Here is a 25,349-nt window from a genome sequence, read left to right on the forward strand (position 1 = left end):
GGCAAAACCAGGAGCCGCTGCTGCCATTGCAAAGCGCCGCCGCTCTTCCTTTTGCCTTTCCCTTCCCGAGGCAACGCGGGACTGGAGCCGCGCGGAGCCGCGCCAGCGGTAACAACTCCTGACAGCCCCAGCCGGATACCTCAGCGGAGCCCGGGCGGTGCGAGCCTCGCTTCCTTGGGAGCTGGGAGAAGGCTGGCTGCTCCTTCGGCTTCACGGGATTTGTTTCCACGGTGCCAAAATGCCTCAAAAAAAAAAAAGTGCAAAAGTGGAAGGCGTGCGGAAGAGTGGGCGAGTATATAACAAACTATATTTTGAGTGGAAATGTTGGGGGTCGTCTTATACGCCGGGTCGTCTTATACGCCGGCATATACGGTAAGCTATGCTGGTTGGAGAATTCTGGGCGTTGAAGTCCGTAAGTCTTAAAGTTGCCAAGTTTGGAGATCTCTGACTTATGGCACTTACTCCTTCAAAAGGTTTTGAAGCTTTATCACGCCGAATGCAGCAATTACAGAGACTAACTTGCCTGTTTGTGAAAACGCTTTTGGCTGGGGAGCTTGCAATACTGCTGGGCGCAAGACACTTCGCTGTTGTTCCTTCGGTTTTTGACTTGGGACTCCTGAAAACGAAAGCAAGCTTTTATTTCTTTCACCCTTAGCACTGTTCACATTGGTAATGAGAAAAAAATCAGCAAAAAAATTCTCAAATATCTCATGTCTTTGTTTTCCCTCCATTTCACGCAAAGCCATCGCTTACCTGCACTTGGCGCCTGGCCGTGAATGAGAGTGGGTGGCTTCAATCTGAATCCAGAACTCTTTTCCTCTGTAGTGCAAAAAAAAAAAAAAAAAAATAAGATTACACAAGCTGTACAATGCGAGAGGCAATGGCCAAGATTCATAATATTTTTCCCAATGTTATTATTTTTTCAAAAGGAAAAAGACCCCAAAATCAAAAGGAACCAAAAAGTAATGATGACGCAAAGAGAGCTGTTGTAGTGGTTAAGGTGCTGGCTTAGAAACCAGGAGACTGTGAGTTCTAGTTCTGCCTAAGGCATGAAACCCTGCTGGGTGAATTTGGAACAGTCACTCTCTCTCAATCCAACCCACAAGGTTGTTGTTGCTGTTGTTAAGAAAAAGAGGAGAAAAGAGGAGTATTATGCAAATTGTTCGCCTTGGGTGTCTTATAAAAGGAGCCCTGGTGGCACAGTGGTTAGAACACAGTATTGGAGTTCGATCCTGATGAGGGTGGAGGTTGATTCAGCCTTCCATCCTTCCAAAGTTGTTAAAATGAGGACTCTGATTGTTGGGGGCAATATTTTGACATTACAAACTGCCCAGAGGGTGCTATAAAGCACTACAGGGTGGTATATAAATGTTATTGCTATTGCTAAAAGTAATAGAGGTGGGATAAAACTCTGATAATAAAATAAAAACATGTGGTGTTAAAACTAACCAGAACCAACCAATATTATTAGAATAATGCCAAGCATCCTGATTATTTCTATACAGCACTTTTCGGAGTAATGTGTCTAAATAAAGACTTCCTGTAAAAGGCCACCGATTCAATTCTAATTCAGGTTTATGTAATTATGAAGTGAAATTTAAACGTACAATATACGTAATGGTTGTGCCCCTATTACCTCTAATTTTCCTCAAGGCACTGTTTAAACATGCATTCCTTTCTCAGGCAAAGCTGAACAACAGGAATGGGAGGGAAAAGAGGCAGATCTGGGAATTGTTTTTTCTTTACCTGGTTGTGAAGAAGGAAAATGTGTTAATGAAGACGTTCTTTCCCGCTTTACAGGAGGACAGTAACCCCCATCTTCTCGGTCAGATTCTGTAGGGAAAGTCAGTAAACAGAAGAAGTAGAAATATAGCCCTAGCAGGTACTTCTGGTGGATTCTTACCCACTCAAATGCAACTTGCCTAAATAGACCTGCAACAGATAATTCTCACTGACTGATCATGTTTTCAAAGACAAGGCCACTTCATAGCTATTTATCCACAGTGGAACCCTGTCTTTAACTTCCTTCTAATGTCAGCATTGTTACGTCCCTTTTTTATATCAGTGTGCAATTATGGCAATTGCTACTAATTGGTTTTACTGAAGTCAACTATCCATGAAGACTAAACAGAATTTCTCTATTCAGAGATGTTCTTTCTCTAAGTCAGGTTCCTCCAGACTTGGCAACTTTAAGACCTGTTGCCAAAACTCCCAGAATTCCCATTAGCATGTTTGGCTGAAGAATTCTGGGAATTGTGAAGTCCACAAAATGCCAACACTGGAGACCCCTGCTCTAAATACTACATGACTAGTCCAACACAAGAAAACACTATTGGTATGAAAACTATTCACTGTTAAGCTAACCAATGCTAGAAAAATACTGCTGGTCTTTGCTCACAGTTCAACAGTGCTTTTAAAATGTACTTTGCATTAGATTATGGAGTCTGTTTTGACATGGGAGGTCAAAACTCTTAAAACATGGAAACCAGTTACTGGAATTCCTGTGCAAAATAAATGCATTTATACAAATAAACAGCCAGGCAGGGGGGGAAATGTATCAACTTGTATTCAGAGATTTTTCTGGATTCTTTAGACAAGTAGAATGAGCTTCCTCACCTTCCCCATCTTCTGGACTTGACTCATCTGCTGATCTCTGCAACAAACACATTTATATTAAAAAAAAGTCAGGCTATATTACAAACATAATGCTACCTGGCTTTTTTTTTTTTACATATGTAACTTACATCTTAATGTGGTGCATTGCTAAGTAATAAGTCTGTCTACTTCAAAAATAATTCAGAAAAAAGACTTCGGATGCCAAACCGTAAGAATCGTATTATCTTTACTGAGTCAAATTCTTAGAACAGCTGCAACTTTCCCCCCAGTTTGTTGGGAAGCTTGAAAAACACCTCAATAGCAATAAAGTGCCAGGCTCCTCGTGCTTAAGGGGCTCTGAAAGCACTTTTCCTGAATAATCTATGAACTATACCAGCCCTAATAAGCGTAGAGCAGATACAAAATAATCTTTGCTTTCAATTTAAAGGGTTTATAACAACAAATCAAAAATTGGGAGGGAAAAAAAAGATGTTTGTGCAACACTCTGTTCTTAACTGATAACAGCAAAATGGTAATGAGAAAGAACCCAGAAGGAAAAGCCAAACAAAGCCAAACCTTTTTGACTACGTGGAGAAAATTAGTTAATCAATTAAAGCTGAATTACCGGTAATTAACCCAAAAGGTATCTCCTATACCTGAGTAACTGAAACTTTGTTTATATTTTAGAAGCTCTTGGATTAGACACAAATTGTAAATGGTATACATCAGGGGTGTCAAACTCAAGGCCCACAGGCCGAATCCTGACTGCAGGCTACTTAGATCTAGCCCACAGGGCTGCCCTGGAAACAGTGAAGGACCGGGCCATGGTGCCTCTGCCATCAAAAATGGAGCTCAGGAGGGCTGCGTGTAGTCCTGGCAAGCTCCATTTTCGCTGGCAGAGGGTTTCAGGGGGCTGTCGCAGCCGGAAATAGAGCTTGGGAGCCCGTTTTCACTGGCAGAACGCTTGGGCTACCACAGGCACCCCTGACACAAATGACATGGAGCTAGCCACATCCCGTTCCCCCCTCAGATCAAACACAACCCTGATGCGGCCGTCAATGAAATCGAGTTTGACAGCCCTGGTATACATCATCTTAGAAGACACGCTCCCTCCTGTGGAAAGAACAGCTCAGTTTTTTAAAATAATAATTTTATTAAAGTTTGCAGTTACAAAGATAAAAGATCAATACAAACTAAAATAGTACAAAAAGGAATGAAAAATAGAAAGTGCAGAAAAGAGAATACAAAGCAAAATAGAAAAGGAAAAATAAGACTATAGTAAAGAAAAGAAAAAGAATTTTATTTAAAAAATTCTTCCCCCTTCCTTAACAATACAAAATATCTTTGTCCCATATCTCATCTCTTATGTATAAACAAATTATTATAGTCTCCAATTCAGTCTTAATCAAAAAAAATTAAAAGTTATCAGAAAATAATGCATGTATTTTAAATGTAACCAAAAAAACCAACTTTATATTTCTTTTATTTTAATACAAGTGTTTATCATTTGCTCCAAACTATGGCAAAACCCCTTTTTCCAAATCTTTAAAGGCAGGTGGTTTGGTGCAGGTCAATACAAATCCATTAAGTCCCCAGAAACAACAACATGCATATTTTAACCTTGATTAAATAAACCAACTTTATATTCCTTCCTTTTGATTCGGATCTTTAAATCCCTTTGAATTATACCCCAGAAGTTGATTTCTTTTCATTTTCTCTTTCTCTCTTCTTAAATATATTTTAAACCAAGTTCTTCTGTAAATGTTATATAACAAAATTATATCCAAATCATTCTTCTGGTTATTTATATGTATATCTTGTCAGGGTTTCTACCAATGCCCTAATAAAATTAGGAATCTCAAGCCATTTAGCAAGAAAAATCCAGTCGTTTATTAGGAGCGCCATGTCGGCATGATCTAGGTGAAGGCAGCTCTGACCTCACCCAGTTCGTGCCTTGCTTCTGACCCTGTTTCTCCCTCCCTCCAGAGTGTGTCACCAGTCACATTCCCCAATGAAGCAATTTCACAGGTCGTAAAAGTCACTCTCTCCAGCCTTTGTGGGTCTTCCTGGAGATGGCCTTGACTTCTGCCAGCTAGGCTGTATCCTGTTTTGACTGAGGTGTGAATTCCTTGGTGCAGCTGCGAGGCGCAATTCTCATCTCCCTGTCTATGGCAACTAGGGAGCAGGTCAGGAAAGCTTTGCGAGTTGACATATCCCTTTTAATTATTAAGACATCAGCCAATGTTATCTGCATAACCAGTGTGCCATTTTTTTCCAAATCATTCTTATAATTTGTCATTTTTAAATCTACATTGAAATCAGCATCAGTTTTGCCCAATAATACTGGTTTTCTACAGCCTATTTTAAACCAGTTTATTCATGGCAGCAGACTATTTTAAGATTAAATTTTGAGTCCACTGTTTTTAAAAATCCTCTAAATTCTTCTAAAGTTAAAGTATTGTGCTCCATTCCATCATAGTGAATCAAATTTAGGTGTTCTTCTCTAACTAAGAACATAAGATTATGCCTGGTGTCTGCAGTTTTTATAAGGATATGTGCCAAAAGGTAATTTACATTTTTATATAGTGCATACAAATGCTGCTGAAGGTTTCACCTTCAAAATGGAATGTTTCTTTTATGAGAGAATAAGTTCTCCTTCACTTTAAACATATTATTCCAAACATTTCTGCATGAAGAACTATGTTTCCTTTCTGTCATGGAGACTTGATCAATTAAGAGAATTTTCATGTGATCAATTCTTCAAACAAGCTGTTTTGTCTATTCTAATATAAGAAAAAACATGTGAAGAAGATAAATTTTCCCCAATGAAAGAAGCAGAAAATAAACATGAATAAGAGAGTTCACAAACAAAATTAAGATGAATATAATTAAAGAGAAAGTGGCAATCTATTAGCCAAGAGAAAATGCTCTACTAAATCCATTAAATTAAAAACGCTAAAATGACACATTGCTTAAAAGTTTTACTAACCTTACATAAAAAGACATCTATCCAGATTATAAAAATATTAGCATAATGTATATTCTTCCTACATATCCTTGTTAGTGAGGTATACACATAACACCAAGTCATTTGTGATGTATGTGTAATTAATAGATTAACATTAAATGCAAATCAGTCTAGTACAGTATTTCAACAAACCCCTATTACTACTCTAAGAAGTTATGTGTAATCCCATTTATTAGCTGTTTCTATGATAAACTAGGATTCATTTACAGGCAAAATCTGCAGAACCAGGTATTTTTCCTTCTTTCTATGTAGATTGAGAAATAAACCATAACCCCATTTTCTTTCAGCATTTCCTGTTTTACAAATAATCCTCAATTTACAACAACTGAGCCCAGAATTTCTATTGCTAATTGAGTTTTGCCCTATTTTACGACCTTTCTTGCCACAGTTGTTAAGCGAATCACTGCAGTTATAAAGTTAGCAACATGGTTGTTAAATTAATCTGGCTTCGTCATTGACCATTTGTCAGAAGGCTGCAAAAGGTGATCACATGATCCCAAAACATTGCACCCATCATAAATATGAACCACCTGCCAAGCATTTGAATGCTGATCACATGATCATGGGGATGCTGCAATGGTCAAGTGTGAGAAACAATCATAAGTCACTTTTTTTTCAGTGCTGTTGTAACTTTGAGTGGTCACTCAACGAAGTGCTGCTGTAAGTTGAGGACTTCCTGCATTTTTTGTACAGTCTAAGAACTGTGGTTGAAAGTAAATTCCAGCTTTTTAAAATCAATTAACCATATGCTACATTTGAATCTGACTTCATTAGATAATATGGGAATAATATAAATATTTTGTAGCTTAGTCTTAATCACAAATCACAAATTCCTCCTCGCAGTTGCATGGAAAAAGACGGGGCAGCATGTTCCAGCACTACAGTTTACTTAAGGCCATTTGTGCACATAACGCTAAACTATAGATTAACCTTGTACACAAAATTTTTCACTGAATGTTACGTACAGAAAAGTCTAATTCAAATTTGTTTGAAATAATTAAGCCACAAGCACAGGTCCACAAGAAATGTTCACGTTCACAGCGGAGAAGAGGATGAGCCAGCAATTAGTGGCCTTTCCTTACATCCGTTTTGCCAAATCAGTACACAGCCACACAAACTTCTGGACCAAAATAAGCCTCCATTAAAACTTAGAAAGAACCAGCTTGAGTTCTAATGTCAACAGTACTTCCTGCCCTGTGGTTAGAATTTATTCCAATGAGGCAATCACCCATGGAAGACATGCCCCCACCTCAAATCCTGGGACCAGTTTTGAGCAAACATTTTAGGAAGAGTAACCATTTCAGAGAATGAAGATTACCAATGGATTAGAAACTCTATGTCAGGCTCCAGAGGTCCAATTGGGCATGCCACCCAATCCGGAGCTCGACACATTCAGAGGGACTCGGCTGGGGTGTCGGGTGGATCGCTGTTGATCTCATTGCTCCTACCAACTTCCTGGATGGTCGCTGCCGATTGCACGGCATCCTAGATGGCCGTGCAGGTTGCGACAATCGAAACAGGACATAAAAGGGTGTGTGTATGCCTAGATAGCTGGGTTAGAAGAGGACCTGATGAATACATCACACACATGGGGGGAAAAGGATGGAAGGCTACGGAAGAGAACGGGGGGGGTGGGGGGTGGATAGGAGACAATGAATACACAGGGAAACATCAGAGACTCTCCTATGAAGGATTTGGAAAGGGTTTTTCTTCTCAAGAAAAGATTGAGGGACTATGAACATACTCTTTAGTGGACCGGTACTGGTCAATGGCCGGATAGTGACAGGCGAGTGAGCAAAGCTTCATCTGCACATGCACAGGATGCGCACAAAACTATCCCCCCTCCAGTACATGGAAAAATTGTCTTCCATGAAACTGGTCCCTGGTGCCAGAAAGGTTGGGGACCACTGTTTAGATATCTCAAAAGATGGCCAAGATATTGTGAATGTTCAAGATCTATCTGCTCTCCCTCCAAAGTGTAAGATATGGACCAATGATTTCAAGTTAGAGGCAAATAAATTCCACGGTGGGTTTCCCTTCATTGGTTACGTTCAAGCAACAGAAGCCAGAGTCTTCTTATCTGGGAAGTTTTGACTCACTGAACTGAGAAGGGGGGGGTTTGCACTAAATGGCCCTTCCAATTCTATGACTCTGTAACAGAGACAAGTGGCCTTTTCTACTTCTAGACCTTACATGTTGGGCAATCAGCATAGACTGGCACCACAGCAGCTGGCTTAGATAATATTTACAAATATAGTCTAGTATTATTCCAGTCAAAAAAACTGCCTCTCTCTCTCTCTCTCCCCCTTGAATCAGAAGCAAGACAACAAACACACCGTATACTATTTTTTGCACTTCTAATCCCATTATAGGCCTTTGGAGAAGATGATTGATTCCACCTTTCCACCTTTCCCCCCTTTAATTATGATTCTCTTCTGGGTTTATTTTCTTTCCAAATTTTTTCATCTTTGCTGTTTATAAGTATCTGTGTGTTTTTATTGTTCTTTGTTTTTAAACATTTTAATGATTGTAGGTTGCCCAGAGTTCTTGGGAGACAGGCAGGATATAACACTGATTTATTATTACTATTACTGTTTAAATAAAACACGGCCACATATCTGGCTCTCAAAGCCCCCCTCTCACACAAATCCCCTATTTTATTTCTACGTCCACTTTTCATACGACTGATTGATTTTCATTTCCTCCAAGTTCATGATTCCTTCTGAAGCTTCCAGGCATAATTCTTCTTAACTCACAGCGTGCCCGCCAACCATTGCAATCTCTATGCCCACTGCAAAGACCCAATATCCAATTGTTTTTTGTTTTTTATTAAGGGCAGTATGTGTTAATTTTGAAAACCCAAATAAATATAAATAAAATGAATAAGAACATAATCTCTGACATACTGGGGATATTCTATCTCCTCACCACAGTTTTAGTAGCAGCTTCCCTGAAAGTTTAGTGAGAGAGGAAGAGACTGAGTCAAGTTGAAATCTGAGGCTGATATAATCAAATATATTTAAAGTGCTATACTGATTTTCCATAGAAGTTCCAAAGCATCACATTTTAGCATTAACATCATATGCGTTGTATAGTGAATGAATACCCCATGTATCCCATTTTTGGACACTTGAAATATAAACCTTCTGAAAAGCAGTTTTTGTCCATGCAGACTCATCCACGCATATCTCACATGGCTTCCTACTTATTATTATAATGGTTCAAATTCAGTTTTTCCTCAAAGTCTAAGTAATGTAAATCGGACCCCTAATTTAGTCATATATCACATCCTCACCCCTGCCGCACACAGAGAGAAGCCAAAGAGAATGAGAGAAAGCTGCAGCTTTCACTTATAAAGTTCAAGGCTTCTTTTCAAAGGAACACACTGGATGACACACTTTCGGTTCTCTCTGCCTGCTCCATCCACTGACAGCTTTTTTTTGCTTGCTCAAAGGCTCTTCTTTTTCCTGCTTTGATTAGAGCACAATACTTTTAATAAAGAAATGCAGTGCACGGTTACTCAGATGGGAGCCCACTGCATTCAGCAAGACTTACTTCCAGGAAAGTGTATTTGGGATAATCAAGAAGACAGGAAAAAGAACTTCTTATCTTATGAAGGATTAACTGCCTTCATATACCACATTTGGGTGAATAGTAAGAAATGACATTGCTATAGGTGTAGGCTACATGCCTGCAGTCTGAGATGCTTATCATATGCGCTTTTCTAATCATTATATGCCTCCTTGTCAGAAGAGTAACTTCTTAGGGACTATATTTATAATATAAGATCATACACCAGAATAATGTTGCACAGAATATGATATACATATGGAAACATATGACTAGTTTTTCCCCCTAACTACTTGTATAAAAACTATTCTTTATATTTATTCATTCATGTTGTATGGACTGCACCAGTGGAGGCTAAACCAATTTCATTGAATACATGATGTACAATGACAATAAAGGCTTTGAACATTGAACCTTAAAAGCTCTCCATAGAAGGCTCACCTGTTCCATTTTTGAAGATGGAAGCCAATTTCTGTTCCTCTCTACTGCTGCCTCCTGTTATTTCCTATGGGCTAAGAAATTCAAAAACTATCTTTTGTAAAATATTCCCTGGATAAATACTGTAGCTCAGTAAATACTGCATACATGCAAAAGATCACAAGCTCAATCTCTGACATCTCTAAGCAGGATTGGGAAAATCTCTCCAAAAACCCGAGGTGCTACTGCCAATCAGTGCATAGGCAATACTGCACTAAATAAAGACCATTTGGCTTGCACAACTTCTTTGTCTAAAAGAAGATCTGTTGTGTCAGCTATAAAGAAGATACTTCCCATTATTTTTGAGAGAGGAAATCAAACAGGTGGGAAGCAATTACAAGTGCAAGCCTCACAGCTGACAAGTTAAATATAGGCATTTTAGAGAGGAGGAAAGGAACACTAAAAAAAGAAAAAAAAAATTTTTTTAAAAAAAACAGAGTTTCACCAGAAATCCTTGGTAGGTTCTGACTTACCCTGCCAATACAGGAAGCAGCTCGGATACAAGCAACTGAGGGGGCAGGAACCTCAAGGTTGCACCCCTTGTTGATTTGGGGTGACCCATAGCCCGGTGAGGAGATTCTGCTTCTCCCTGAGGGTCCTCGCCTGAATCCGACAGCCCTTTTTGCTCTGCAAGGGACTGGGAGCAAAGAAGAACAACAGCCCTTCAGTGCCAGGCAGCAAAAGGACAGAGGAGGATCCACTAAGGGCCCTTTTTCTTAGACTGGGTCAATAACGATTCTGTCACTATCATAAACAGGTGGGGTATAAACGGATGGGTATTACAGCAGCAGCAGCTGGGATTCAAGTACATATACCCCAATGACAAGCAGCCTCTGCACAATCCTTCCACCTCTTTTACCCCCCATAAATCTTCGGCTTTATATGAATCACAAGCAACACTGATAACATTTGTCAGATTTTAAGAAGACACTCCCTGTTATTCAATCACAAGTGAACAAGCTCCACAGGCTCCAACCAGATTGGCAAAGACTTCCAGATATCACCAGCTAGGTTCCTTGACACTCTCCTTCAAAACTGCCTGATTTCCTGGAGATGGATCTACCAAGTTCTGAATGTGCTGTCCCAGCCAGTCTATGGGGATTGGATAGTTAGTTAGGAATTATGAGCTGTCCCCTTAAGGGAATGCATCAAGGTAAATGTAGTGAAAAGGCATCCTGGGAAATGTAGTTCATGTCACGTGGCCACATCTGTAATCCTGATTGGTCACTAAATTGACCCTTGAAGGGTTGAGGGAAGTTTTCTTCACTATTGCCTGAACTCTCTAACTCATGGCAGCTGCTTTCTATCACTACGAGATGGGTTAGGACAGCGGTGGGCAACTATGGCCCTTTTATGACCTGTGGACTTCAACACCCAAAATTCCTGAGGCTGGTTCAGGAATTCCTGAGGCTGGCTCAGGAATTCTGGGAATTGAAGTCCATAACTTGTAAAGGAGCCATTGTTGCCCACCCCTGGGTTAGGAGATAACCATCTTTTACGACGAGGCAGATATGCAAAGGATTGGTCATTAAAGAAGAACTTCGTCACAAATGTGAGTTATGAGGATACCTGATGAACCAATAAATGTACTTTGTTATGGACGTCTCGTTGATTTATCTATCTGCATCTGCACAGATTAAAATCCACTACTGTGCAGAAGGCAGAAAACTGAAGGTTCCCCAAAACTGGATTTTAAACTTAAGAGACCAGGTTTTTCAAAAATGAAAACTAGTGTCCAATCAAATAAATGACCAAAAATGAAGTCATGTCACTTTGAAAGGTGGTGATAATTCCTGCAGAAAGGTTACAGTACAGGAGTGTGTGTATGTGTTTGTGAGATGGGGAGGGAGGGAAAGAGGGAGGGAGGGAGGGAGGGAGGGAGGGAGGGAAGGAAGGAAGGAAGGAAGGAAGGAAGGAAAAGATATTTCCAAACTATGGATGGTGAATACTAGGTTAATTCTGCCACTTTTTCCTCAATTCTCACATGTATCAAGTAAAGGAACTATGAAAATAAATTCACACAATTTACCAGCCCACTCAAAGTATACCAAGGTTGAGTCATATATATCAGTGGTTGCCAACCATTGGGCCAGGGACCACTGGTGGTTTGCGAGAAAATTTTGGTGGTCCGCAGAGAAATTTAACCCCCAAAGCAACTCCCAAAGCAATTAATCCAGGTTGTGCGGCAACACATGAGAACACAAGGCTTGCATCGCGAACAACATGAGGTAGTGACGGGAGAGAGGAAAGGGCAGAGGGGGGCGGAACTTGCCCCACTCGCCCTCCCCCCCATGCCTGGCCTGGCCACAGGGCTACTTCTTTCCGCTTCTTTCTTCTTCTGCTTTTGGCTGCACACAAGGAAAGTAGCAAAAGTCTTTCTTTCTCTCCCCCAAATTTCACCAGAAATGAGTCTTTGGGACCCTGCAAGGCATTGTGCTCCAAGAGGCTGCGCCATTCTGGCAGAGTTTGGGGAAGAGAAAGAAAGACTTCTGCTGCTTCTGCTGCTTTCCTTGCATGAAGCCAAAAGTCTCTTCCCCCCACACCCCGAGAACGGAGCTGGAGACGGTGTCCTGCGATCCCAAATAAAGAATGATTAATTGGTAGGAAAACGGGGTGGGGACTTTTCCTGCAGACTTTTTTGGGGATTTTCCCAGGATCTCTGCTGCTTTCTTGCAGAAACCCTGGGAAAATGTCAGCAAGCCACCGTCAGTCAAAATTCAAATTAGTGGTCCGTGGGATTTAAAATTATGAGTTTGGTGGTCCCTGAGGTCCAAAAGATTGTTGACCCCTGATATACTGTGTTTCTCACATAATAAGGCCGGGCCTTATTTTTTTTTGACCGCCGAAAAAACGGCTAGGCCGTCTTTTCGGGGGTGACTTAATTCCCCCCCCTTGCATCCTCGGGTGGGCGGGCGGCGACAGCTTGGATGTTCGGGAGACCTTCCACCACCGCTGCTTTCCCTTCTCCCTTGCTGCCGCGGCATTAGAGCAATGCCGCAGCGTTTGGCGCAGCCACGTGCGGCCAGAGACACTTGGCTTCATTCACTCCTGTCGCCGCCTTCCCTTTGCCTTCGAAGGTAAAGCGAATTATTTTAAAAACCTCCGCTCATCCCACCAGGGCCGCGCCGAACGGTGCGGGCTGGGCAGAGCCGGGAAAGCGAGCCGCGGGTGTTTCCTGGCTCTGCCCAGCCCGCACGGCTCTGGCACGGCCCTGGCGGGATGAGCGGAGGGCCCAGCGGGAAGGCGCTCGCTGCCTTGGTGAGAGCTCTGCTGCCGGGAAGGAGGGCCCGCCTGTCAGCTGCGCTGGGCGCCCCAGGCAGAGCGCGAACAGGGATTTGCCCATTGGCTCCTTTTGGTTACGGAATTAAGAAAACGGCTCCCAACGACTGAACTTGGTCTGAATTTAGGATTTAAAGGAAGAAGCTTCCGGTCCACTCAAAGAGCACTCGCCAGACATCGTATAAGCTGAGGGATTGCTGAGGTTCTTTCTCATCCCTTTACTCAGTGCTCGCGCTTTGCTCGGACGAGCAAATTGGAACATTTTGGGCGCCTCCTCCGCCGCCTCCTCCTCGCCCATCGCAGGTGGCGGCGGTGGCGGCAAGCGGCAGCGCTTCGCTGAGGGAAAAAGAAGACAGTGCAGCTGCCTTGCTTGCTTTCCCGCCTGCCCGCCCCAGCCGGCCTCAGGAGCGGCGGCGGTGGCAGCAGGCGCGCACGCTCCTGATGGCGAAGGGAGGAGAGGCGAGAAAAGAGAAGGGAGCGGGGCAGCGGCGGCTGTCACAGTATCGTCTCATAGCGGGGCAAGGCTGGCAAGCTGAGGTGGCCGCACTAGAGAGCATCGCTGCCGACCCTGTCGTGAGGATAAAGGAGCGGGATAGAGATTCAGTCAGACGTCAGCCTCGGCTAGAGAAAAGAGCCAGCCTCTCGGAGCACGCCGGCGTCTGTCTGTCTGTCTGTCTCTCTCTCTCTCTCTCTCTCTCTCTCTCTCTCTCTCTCTGTGTGTGTGTGTGTGTGTATGTATGAAAGAGCTCGCCTCGCTCGGAGCGTTGGCGAAGCACACGAGTTTCGCAGTCAGAGAGGGAGGCAGCGGCGAAAAGGACGCGGCGGCAATGGCAGGATGCTGCAATTGGGCAAGGTCAGGACCTTGCATTGAAGCAGCCTGGGGGGCACGCAGCCACCTCCCTCCAGCCCACCTTGAGGATTTGCCTTTTGTTGTTGGTATACTTGGCTTCAGGCGCTCTGTCGCCGCCTTCCCTTTGCCTTCGAAGGTAAAGCGAATTATTTTAAAAACCTCCGCTCATCCCACCAGGGCGCGCCGGACCCGTGTGGGCTGGGCAGAGCCAGGAAACACCTGCAGCTTGCTTTCCGGCTCTGCCCAGCCCGCACGGCTCCGGTGCGGCCCTGGTGGGATGAGCGGAGGTTTTTAAAATAATTCGTTTTATCTTCGAAGGCAAAGGGAAGGCGGCGACAGGAGCACCTGAAGCCAAGTGTCTCCTCAGGGCTCCAGTTGCAGGGAGGAGCCCTGACTGGCCGCACATGGCTGCGCCAAACGCTGCGGCGTTGCTCTAACGCTGCGGCAGCAAGGGAGAAGGGAAAGCAACGGTGTGAAGTGCCCCACCAACGCAGGCAGCACCATATCCGGGCATGCAACAAGGTACTTCCTAACGGCAAGCCCCCCCCCCCCGCCATCCCCCCGCATTTTGCATGTTTAATATGGGCCTTAATTTGGGAGAAGGGGCTTAATTTGATTTTATGCCAATAAATCATGCTGGGGCTTCCTATTGGTGGAGGCCGTATTGTTGGAGAAACACGGTACATGTATCAGATTTTAGGCAAAAGTCAAAGCAACATTTCACTTATTTGGAAAACAGACAGCAGCTCAAAAGAGATAAACATGGAACAAACAATGACAAAGCAATACAAAGATCTGCAAATTATTATTAGATTCCCTCTCTCTTCTAACCCAGCCTGGGCCAAATGATGGATGGGCTATTAAACAAAGTAAATATGAAAAAGGAAAGGCTGCATTACACTTTTCTGTACTTATATATTTTATGTAATTGAAGAACCAACCAGCAGGAACACCTCTGTAAGAGAGACACTGCATAAAATCTTCTCAATGTTGACCCCATACATACAGTTATTAACCGAACCATACTCTATATGCTCCAAATTACAAGAAATCATCAGTGCACTGTTTGACAAAATACAAAATAAAATTCCTTTATTTTGACCAGTATGCTGTGTTATATCACCTTCCCAAACATTAAGATAAAGAGAAATTTCTGATTTCTCTCAGGGCTAACACCGGCAATCAATTTTTTCTTCTACTCATATGGGACTTAAACCTGCATTTCATTTCCCAAAGAGAAGCAGGATCAGAGAAAGTTTTGCACAACAGTTCAATAAGGTAAAAGTACTTGAAGTTACTTAAAACCTATGAAATTTTCAAATTCCAAAACTGAAGTATTGAGCTGTCTTTAGCTATGCTTAGAAATGAAACTATACTCATTACTGTATAAAATTGCAGATAAGCCCATTTGCAGATAAGTCAACCCTCACATTTTTAACATATCATGAAAAATGTGCCAATTGCAGATAGGTCAACCCTTGAAATTTTTGTACATTTTAAAATAATATTCTAAAGGACTTTAATACTTTGTATCAATAAATGTTGTTTTCCAGAACAGATTCTGTTTTAAATTTTCACAATTGGCTTATCTGAGGGTGACATGTTTTTCATAGTATTTTGGTTCAAAATTTGAGACTGGGCTTATCCGTGAGTATATATGGGTACTTTTAAAAACTGTTACCATATATATACATAGATAAGCCCATCTATGGATAAAGCAAACCCAATTTTGGGGGGTGTAGTTTTGTAATCTAAAATTACTGGTTTATCCAGTAATTTATATGGTACATACAGAACTAATTGCTATGAAGTCTAGAAAATGAATGAAGATGACAAACAGCTCCTCATCGTACAGGTAAGGAAGTAAAACCTTCCCTTTAGGTATATCATTGCTCTTATTAGAGTATGCCAGTAATCTCACAGAAACAACTTGAGGAAAAGGAAAAAAACAAAAAGATATAGAATTAACCTAACAGTGATGCAAAAAGCCATATAATACTAAACTCAGACATATTTTCCTGGCCCTGTCAACTGCAGGGTGATAATGCAAAAACATAAAGCCTATAAAATATTAGAACCACCTAATTAAAAATATTCATTGCTCACGAGTAACTTTATAACTTGATTTAATACATTCAATCTGCATAAAAGTAATTATTTCTGGAACAAGAAGCATGCTTATTTCCCTTTAGGTTCAACTTAGAAGAACCCTGCTAGCACAGTGTTTAGATTGCACTATTTCAGGCTAATTCTGCCCACAGCCTGGAGTTCAATCCTGATGGGCTCTAAGTTGACTCAGCCTTCCATCCTTACAAGGTCAGTAAAATGAGGACCCCGATTGTTGGAGGCAATATGCTGACTTTGTAAGCCGTTCAGAGAGTGCTATAAAGCACTATGGAGCAGGATATAAATTTAAGTGCTACTGCTAAGTATTAAGAGGCTTTCCTTCTTATCATTTAAGAAGGAAGAATGCAACTATACTCAGTGCAATAATTTAAGAGAAAATTTTAGAGAAAGTGATGTACAGATGGCATTTGATATCTGTGAAACTAAGTATAAGAACATTTAAAGTAAACATTGGAAATGTGGAAAGTAGAATAGAATCTATGTGGTGGACTTGTGAATTGGCCAAAAAAATTTGGTTATTGAACCACAGGATATTAGTGAAAATAAAAGAAATCCCTTTTCAGATGAAGTCAGAATGTACTTATTAGGTTTATGGAAGAAGGAACTAAGTAAAAAGCATGGTGTCTTATTGTTGTATGTGATCACTGGAGCAAGACTGTTATATGCAGAGAAAAGGAAAAATAAAGAAAATTCAATTGTTACAAGACTGGATATTTAAAACCATATTCAATCTTGGTGGATATGACAAAACTGACATGTCTAATTAGAGAGAAATCTATAGAGCTTTTATTAAAGATGGAGCTGGTTTATGGATTATATTATAAAAGCAGAGAAAAATAGGTTGATGTTAAAAGGTTTAATAGATTAAATAAGGGAAGATAATGGAAAATTTAAGGATTTATTACAATGGTATAAAAGAATAATAAATGGTTAATGAATCTATAAGGAAAGCGAAGAGCTAAAATGGACATGTTTTTAAATCAGACATTTAGTGTTGTATTTGTACGTTTATGTTTCTAGTTGTGTTTAGGTATTGTGCTTTTTAACGTTTATTTTATGTTTAGAATTTTAATCATTTATATAAGAAGAATGCATTTAATAAGTTACTGATTACCAACTGAATATTTTTGAAAGACAAAAAATATCAGACATATCACTTGAAAATATGCCTCACAATTGTTGACTACTCTTTTAGATGATGGACTGTGGCATCTTCAGAACAAGCAGTAAAAGATTATTCTTCAAAACCCCTGAGAATTACAATTGGACAGTGTAGAATATACTCTGCATAAAACTGCCAAATTAAGAAGAGAGTTTCTTATGGGATTTTTTTAAATCAAATAATCTGATTAATTGGCAAAAACATTTGAGGCAAGGCAATATTCTTTGTCATTAATATTCTTTTCTCTTACGAAATCCATGTATAAACCACCCTTGTTCAAGAGCAGATGTACGTTTATTAATTAGGATAGCAAGGTCTCATCTATCTATTCTTTTGTGATTTTTAACCGGGAGATTTCTCAGGGATTCATCTGTCAGCCATGCACCCAATTTCCCTTCTAATGCTCATATATGGAATGCTGGAGTTAGGAAACCATATCAGCACTGCAAAAATGTCAGCAGCAAAGAGAGGGTTGGTTTCCACCCCGGCCCCCACATCTCTTTACTGCTGTCTGGTAGTACGTTTTCTGCTTTATCCAGATCATATATGATAAGCCTAGATGTTGTATAAGTTCAGACATTGCACAAGAGGCCTAAGCATATAGTACATGAACTAAGTACACATTTTGGAACATGACCCTGGTTTTCTCAGTAACACAAAAGAAAATCCTCAGTAGATCGATCAACATCATGTTATTCCTATTAGGAAGAGGACTTGAAAAACCTTCTTAGTTTATTCCACTTAAGCCTGAAAAAAAAATCACCATTCTCTTGTCTCAAGCAAGCAAGAATAAATTCATTAGCCTTCCTTACCTTCTGTGCTTTATCTTTCTGAAATACAAAGACAGGAGGTGCAATGGCTGGCTTTTCTGTGAAGAAATAAATAAAAGAGATCTTATATTGCCTAATATTGAGATATATCACATGCAGTTCTCGCTCTAACAAATGAATGCTGCTTAACCAACCACCAGCTCTTTCTCACCACTATTCAGGTGTGGATGAAAAACACTCTTAAAGACAGGTCAGCTGATAAGCAAGATGCTCATCTCACTGATACCAAACTCTTTTATAGTTTCCATAGATATATCAGTAACAGCAATAAAGAAGGCCTTAAAATCTGTTCAACCAATACATTTTCTTAAGTGAACTAATGCAATGTAAAACAACTACCATCCTTTATTCACTTATGTATCCTGCCTAATTTCTTTAATTTTATACATTTTACTTAAGGATTTGGTCCTGAAAAATGTCTTAGGAATATTTGAAACAAGTAAACGAAGTATTTATTCTTTTTAGTTTTAAAGGCTTTGAAGTTGAGTGATTTCAGAATTATAAAATAATGATGTCTAATGCTTCATGTAGATAAAACAACATCCAACATGTGGCCACTGGTTTATAAATAAGGCTAGTGTCCAATGCACTTTGTTCTGTTGGGTCACAAATATTTGAAGGACTTCAAAATTATAGTCTGTGATACCTCCAGACTCTTTTAGCAGCATTACAGAATACAAGAGCAAGCAAAGTTGTTATGAATCTAATGAAATAAATAAAATAACTTTCTCCAGAGGTATTTCCACCAAGTATTTCAGGACGACAATAACTTATTAGCCCAATTAACAATGGCTCTAAAAAGAGACAAGGTAAATTCATGGAAGAGTAAATTTCTATTCATGACAGTAACAATAAAGTATACTTGTTTATGAAATGACATTTATAGGCACTCTGAATATCAATTACTTGGAAGCAATTAATTTTCTTATTTTACTAGTGAGTTTTGTAGAGGCATCAGGTTAACAGTTATGTGAAGCAGATGGGAGACTGATATGGGCAGAGATTTTCTTATGTTCTAATAAGCACAATATTCTATGACAAGTAAATGCAAATAATAATGAAGGACTTGGACAAACTAATAGATTTATCAATGCTATGACAGCCAATTACAGAACCTCAAATTTCAGGTGTAATCTAACTTTAAATATTAAAGGCTAAAATCAGAGGAAAGTGATTGTTTCCTCAATGTAATTTGATAATCACTGAAGGAACTAAGATGCTAGGCTAGACAAACTTCTAGGATTGAACTGTCAGAACTATTGTGTCTGATTTCTTGACGCATGTTATTATGCTTAAAACTTTAAACCACCTAATTTGCCAGATAAGCTTTGATTATCCCAAGATTATACAGTACAGGTAGTTCTTGACTAACAACCATTCCTTTAGTGACTAAAGTTACAGCAGCACTGACAACAGTTACAGATGACTGGTTTTCTTCAAAACCAGTCATTCTTTCTTCAAAACCACTTCCTTCTTTCCCCAAGGTCAGATGATCAAAATTTGGGCAATTGGCAACTGGCATGTATTTATGACACTGTCCCACTGTTACAACAAGCAAAGTCAATGGTGGAAGCCAGATTCACTTAACAACCACACGATTCACTTAACTGAAGCGATTTGCTTAACAACTACGGCAACAAGGTCATAAAATGAGATACAACTCATTTAACTGTTTCACTCAGCAACATAAATTTTGGGCTCAATTCTGGTTGCAAGCAGAAGACCAACTGCATTATACAGATATGGCATCTACCAGTGGGTAGGAGGCACGTAGGGAAAAGAAGCTAATTATATAAATTGATGCTTGTGAATGTGCTGTGTGTTTTATTAAGAAAAAAATAAATAAATATGTGATATTATCAGCACCTATAGATTCTTTAATTTAGGAGATGATCTTCCTGATTGGGCTACCCGTTTCTTTCTACCACTATGGCACTTCTATTTTATTACTATTTTACACAATCTTAGCCATTCTAACCTATTACTTCATCTAGGAGTTCATGAGAATGGCCGCTTCCATCATAAGTTCTTTCTGATTCTGATTGGTCTAGGTCTATATCTATCTTCTTGTCCAAGATGCAAAATAATAAGCAATTTGCATAAATTCTAAGGCATTCTTCTACATATTTCATGATAGGCTGTGGTGATAGGAACTTACTCCTATACATCTCATCTTTGAGCCTGTCCTAAAAATTAGCAGAGAAAGATAGAACTAATAGTAGCATGGAAGCTCTATTCACTCATACGAAATTCACTCACTCCTGCTTGGGCGGGGGGGGGGGGGTTTGGACTAGATGACCTACAACGTCCCTTCCACTTTATAGATTTTAGGGAATATATTCCATTTTTACCAAAGGCTGTTCTGCTGATTCTATCTTTATAAAGAGAAATAACTGTTCTTCCCATGCTCAGATGCACTCATATTTTATTCAGATCATCTAAGATGTGCTAACAAATAAAAAGAGCAGACAGAAGAACAGTTGTTTGGGACTGAAGCCAGCATCAGTTGAGATGCTTCACTATGCTACTTTTTAAAACATACATTTGCCTTCATTGGATTAAAAAAACAATTTTAAATGTCATTTACCACCCAGGGATGTTTATTATAACAAACATAAGGGAAATACTGCTTACAGATTTCCACATACACATATAAATTTGTGACACTATTTTCTTCTCTTTTTGCTGCCCAGGTATCAAAGGAATGCAGGGCTAGTTAATCCTTGGATATCATTATAATTCACTAATTCCTGTTGATTTTCAGACATAGCTTCTATGGGCAAGTTATTGCACAGAAGGGGCTACTGTACCTCAGCTAAGCACTCAATGAATGAAGTACTTTTACCATTGTTAATTTCTAGCAGTCAGCAATTTTTACTAATCTATCCACATATATCCAGATAAATTACCATATCCAAACTATTAGAAGTAACCTAAAAATTCAGCTCTGGTAATAACAGTTGACAGAGAAAGTCAGAATTAAGTCCTCTCTTAACAGCTCCTTCTCAACTGACACACACTGGTCCTTCAGCCTTAGCGATGGATTGCCTGAAATCTCCTTATCTGATACTAGTGATGAACTCTCACACCTGACATTTCCTAGAGAAACTTAAGGCATATCCGTATCAATTCAGCATAATTGACAGAACTGGGAAACTTTACAAGCTTGACTGTTCAATCCAACTTCAGAGGTAATTCTTTCCAATCTACTTAACACGATGGAATAAAATAAGAATAAACACCAGATTAGTAAATTACGCCAGGCAGATGTAATCGCTTCTGCCATGACTCCATGCACATTCAAAACAGCTTTTATGTCAACAAAAGAAAGGAGGAAAAGCCAGCAGAGTTGAACTCTGGGTGACGCGAAATCTCCTCACTCTTAGCGCAGCACTCCACAACTGCTCAGAGGCACTCTTGCCCTAGGAAAAGAGCATGAAGGATGGAGAGGGGAGCAGCTCGAGACTGAACTTTTGAGAGAGCCCTCTGCCTATGCTCAGAGGACATCCTCATCTTCGCCACCTAGGGGACCGGGAGGCCGCTCCCTTTGTCCGGCCTGGCCGTAGCCCACACGCCAGTTCTGGTGATCCGGGCAGTCCCCAGACGGCCACTGAAGATCTGGGAAGCATCCGGCCAAAAGCTTCTCGTTCCCTCTCACTTGCACTTAGCCACTTCTTTCCCATCACTGTTACCACCGCAATCCCCCCACCCGGTCCTGGCCACCTACCTTCGTTGGCCAGGTCCGCCATTTTACTTCCTTAATCACTCCCACAATACACTGCGCCAACGACGGGCAAAGCCGCTCTGCCCGGTCTATGCGCGCTCTAGTAAGAGCAACAGGGGACGCCAAGAGGCATGCGCAAAAAGAGGGGGCAAGGAGACCGCTTGTAAAAGACAAAAAGGGAGGAGGATTAAAAAAGGAGGAGGAGCTACAGTAAGACCCGTTGCGCATGTGCGTCTTTGCTAAACGTTAAAATCTTAATTCAAAAGGCTCCACCCACGGACAGTTTTGCGGGCTCAATAGAGGACTTAGGCATGGACGTAGTCGGGCGAAGGACGAGAGAGAGAGAGAGAGAGAGAGAGAGAGAGAGAGCGGGGCAGCTAATGCGCATGTACGCATGCGCACTTCTTGTTTCGACCCTGTTATCAGTACTGTATCCAGTAAAACTCGAACTCCCGGTGCGAAGAGACGGGCGCATGCGTATGGGAGAACATTCCGTCACAGAGGAGGCCGCTCCAATGGGCAAAAGGCGCAACTGTTGTATCGCTTTTTATTTTAAATAGAGCACATGGTCAGGTCGTGCCAACTGCTGCATTACTAATAATGTTTAATTCGCTGTTAATGATTTGCATCTATATTATGTTTATTTATATATGCAGATATAATTATATCTACTAAATATATGCATATTTATATCATTTCTATGACTTGTAATACATTTTACTATTACGATATTAATCGAACAAAGGAATCGTGGCATATGTTTTCAATAACAATATTTTATCCCTGATGTAATAAATTGTAATAGTATTAATCGTATTATGCTAAATAATTCTAATCCATCCTGGGGGAAAAATAAAGGGAAATATATGTTTAAAATATATATCTTATTATATAAATAGTACAATCACAAGCAGTTATTAGCAACAATGCAATAACTATGAGCTAATGTAAGATATATTTTTGCTTGTATCTTTAGTATGCTCATGTGATAATGGAATTATTTATTAAAGTGACAAATTATTAGAGCAACATAATTGATAACTATCATTTTCATTCTAGTAACCACTTCTTTATTAATTTATTATATATATTTTTCATTTTCGATTCAGGAACTCAAGGTGACCTATTTACACATTACTTTCTTCTATTTTTCCCCACTACTGCAACTTAGGAGGTTTGGTCAAGAGGGGACTTGGTCTTAAGTCACTCAGTGAGCTTCCATGTCTGAAACTGTATTAGGTTTTTCCTTTTCCAATCCAATACTTTAATCGCTGTAGCACACTATAATATATTATTTAGGTTTTAATTTTTATGCATTCATTACCCTGTAATGTATTTTCATATAGCAAGAGAGAGAAAAAATAAAAGAGGACACCAATATCTCTTCAATTAATTTCTATCTTGCATCTCTGTCAGAGAATGACAGTCCTACACAAGAATAAAACAGATGGCATTTTGTTCTGGGCCTTATAATCTCAAAATCATTACTACAAGTCTCTGTTGCTGTGGCCATAATGTCAAAACTGAAAACAAAACAGAAGTTTACTTTGAGAAAGGATTTTCCATAGACCTGATCAGTATTCAAAGTATTAAGACATGATGACACTATGAGAATTTCCTAGGAACATAGGAAGACACTATTGTCCAATTACCTCCTGTCAGACTGATAGTAACCTTCCAAAGCTGCCAACAGATTTTTGCTATCTGTAGAAGTGGACAGACTGCAAAAAGCAGCCTATTCACTGTGTCCCAGAATATCCACGGTATCCTCTCCTCCAACATAACCCTGCTTATCCTGCCCTTGGCTATCTGAGCTGGGGCATCTGCCCACATGTGCTCCCTCTATGATGGCAATGGTTGACCTTTTACCTTCACAAAGGAGTAGAGTCATGAAGGAAGGGGAGGTGGGATTGATGACATCATGCCGCCTTCTGAGTCAGTGCACACTTTTCACAGCCTCGGTGTTGTTTAACAGCATGGAGAATCTTGTCTTCTCTCTTCTTCCCAAAGGGCACAAGACATGAAGGAACTTTATCACATCAGCCTAGTAATCACTTTGTTCTCATCACAATGAGCAAATGCAGGCTTCCCAAACTGGGAGTTTCCACATGTAGCCTTCCAGAATGTCATGTCAGTTTGTTTTCTGGGTTTTCTGAATGACAGGCTCAATAGACTGGCAGGGAGCAGGTCTGAAAGAGAGTAATCTATGTACAATAAAGTTTCGTTGTACAATAAAGTTTCTCTGTTGATTGTGCTGGCACTAGGTCTATATTACCTATATCCCTGACATGTATCAACTATATAATTGGTTGTTTGTCATTTTTTGTGTTAGCTGTATTATATAAACTGACTAGAGTTAGATAGTCATCAACAACCATTCATTTAGTGACCCTTCAAAGTTACAACAGCACTAAAAAAATGACTTATGACCATTTTTCACATTTATCACCGTTGTAGCAGTCTCATAATCACTTGACCAAAATTTGGGCATTTGACAACTGGCATGCATTTATGATGGTTACAGTATCCTGTGATCCCCTTTTGCCACCTAACAAGTGAAATCAATGGGGAAGCCAGATTCACTTAGCAACCATGTTACTAATTTAACAACTGCATTGATTCACTTAATAACTCTGGGAAGAAAGGTCGTAAAATAGAGCAAAGCTCACTTAACTGCCTTGCATAGCAACATACATTTTGGGCTCAATTGAGGTCAAGGAGTACCTCTACTCAAGTGCCTAAGGCAGCATATACAGGCAGTCTTTGACTCACAATAGTTCATTTAGTGACCATTCAAAATTACAACAGCACTGAAAAAGGTCACATGACCATTTTTCACACTTGTGATTGTTGCAGCATCCCCATTATGTGATCAAAATTCAAATACTTGGCAACTGATTCGTATTTATGACGGTTGCAGTGTCCTGAGGTTATATGATCCCCTTTTGCGATCTTCTAATGAGCAAAGTCAATGAGGAAGCCAGAATCACTTAACAAACATATTACTAACTTAACAACTGCAGTGATTCATATAACAAATGTGGCAAGAAAAGTTGTAAAATGGGGGTAAAGCTCACTTAGCAACAGGAATTTTGGACTCAGTTGTGGTTGTAAATTGAGGACTATCTGTTTTGTTGAAAAATTTAATAACTTGCGTGGTGTAGTGGATTAAGGGTCCAAGAACCAGAACTTTGTATCTCTTTTGACACAAGAAGAGGGATAAGGAGAAATGTAGAAAATTATCACAATAGCAATAGCATTTAGACTTATATACTGCTTAACAGAGCTTTACAGCCCTCTCTAAGCAGTTTACTGAGTCAACATATTGCCCCCACAATCTGGGTCCTCATTTACCTACTTAGGTAAAGGATGGAAGGCTGAGTCAACCTTGAGCCTGGTGAGATTCAAACTGTCAGATTGCAGGCAGCCGGCAGGCAGCAGAAATAGCCTACAGTACTGCATTCTAACCACTGCACCACCATGGCCCTTAATTTTTAATATATTGGAGCAGCCTTTCCCAAACTGTATTAGTTCACTACTAATAATTCTAAAACTGAATATGTAAGGGGGGAAGCCATTGCATGTAAAAAAGTCTTACAATCTTTCCATTTGGTGCTTCTGAGATATATTGGATGGCAACTGTCATCACCCCTGAATGAGGATAATATAATGGAATTTAGTGCATTTTATTGGAAGATAGATAGATA

General features: G+C 40.2%; 1 protein-coding gene across 4 annotated transcripts in view; it reads right to left on the bottom strand.

Moving 5' to 3' along the window:
- The window catches only part of RANBP3 (RAN binding protein 3), a 39,072-nt gene extending 17,385 nt beyond the window's left edge, over positions 1–21,687 (bottom strand). For 2 of the 4 annotated variants that reach the window (XM_087952551.1, XM_087952550.1), the window contains exons 1-7: positions 21,646–21,687; positions 17,901–17,956; positions 10,144–10,307; positions 2,617–2,653; positions 1,747–1,846; positions 754–819; positions 524–616 (exon numbers count right to left, since the gene is read on the bottom strand). In XM_087952551.1, the coding sequence (XP_087808677.1) occupies positions 524–616; positions 754–819; positions 1,747–1,846; positions 2,617–2,653; positions 10,144–10,307; positions 17,901–17,956; positions 21,646–21,667 (538 nt within the window). In that variant the 5' untranslated portion in view covers positions 21,668–21,687. The remainder of the gene's footprint in view (positions 1–523; positions 617–753; positions 820–1,746; positions 1,847–2,616; positions 2,654–10,143; positions 10,308–17,900; positions 17,957–21,645) is intronic. The other 2 variants (XM_026670948.2, XM_026670947.2) reach the window with 1 other exon arrangement.
- Positions 21,688–25,349: the final 3,662 nt, after the last annotated feature.

The sequence above is a fragment of the Notechis scutatus genome, chromosome 1, assembly GCF_049901735.1.
Source record: "Notechis scutatus isolate UNSWTSFEM ecotype Mainland chromosome 1, rNotScu1.2, whole genome shotgun sequence".
NCBI lineage: Eukaryota > Metazoa > Chordata > Lepidosauria > Squamata > Elapidae > Notechis > Notechis scutatus.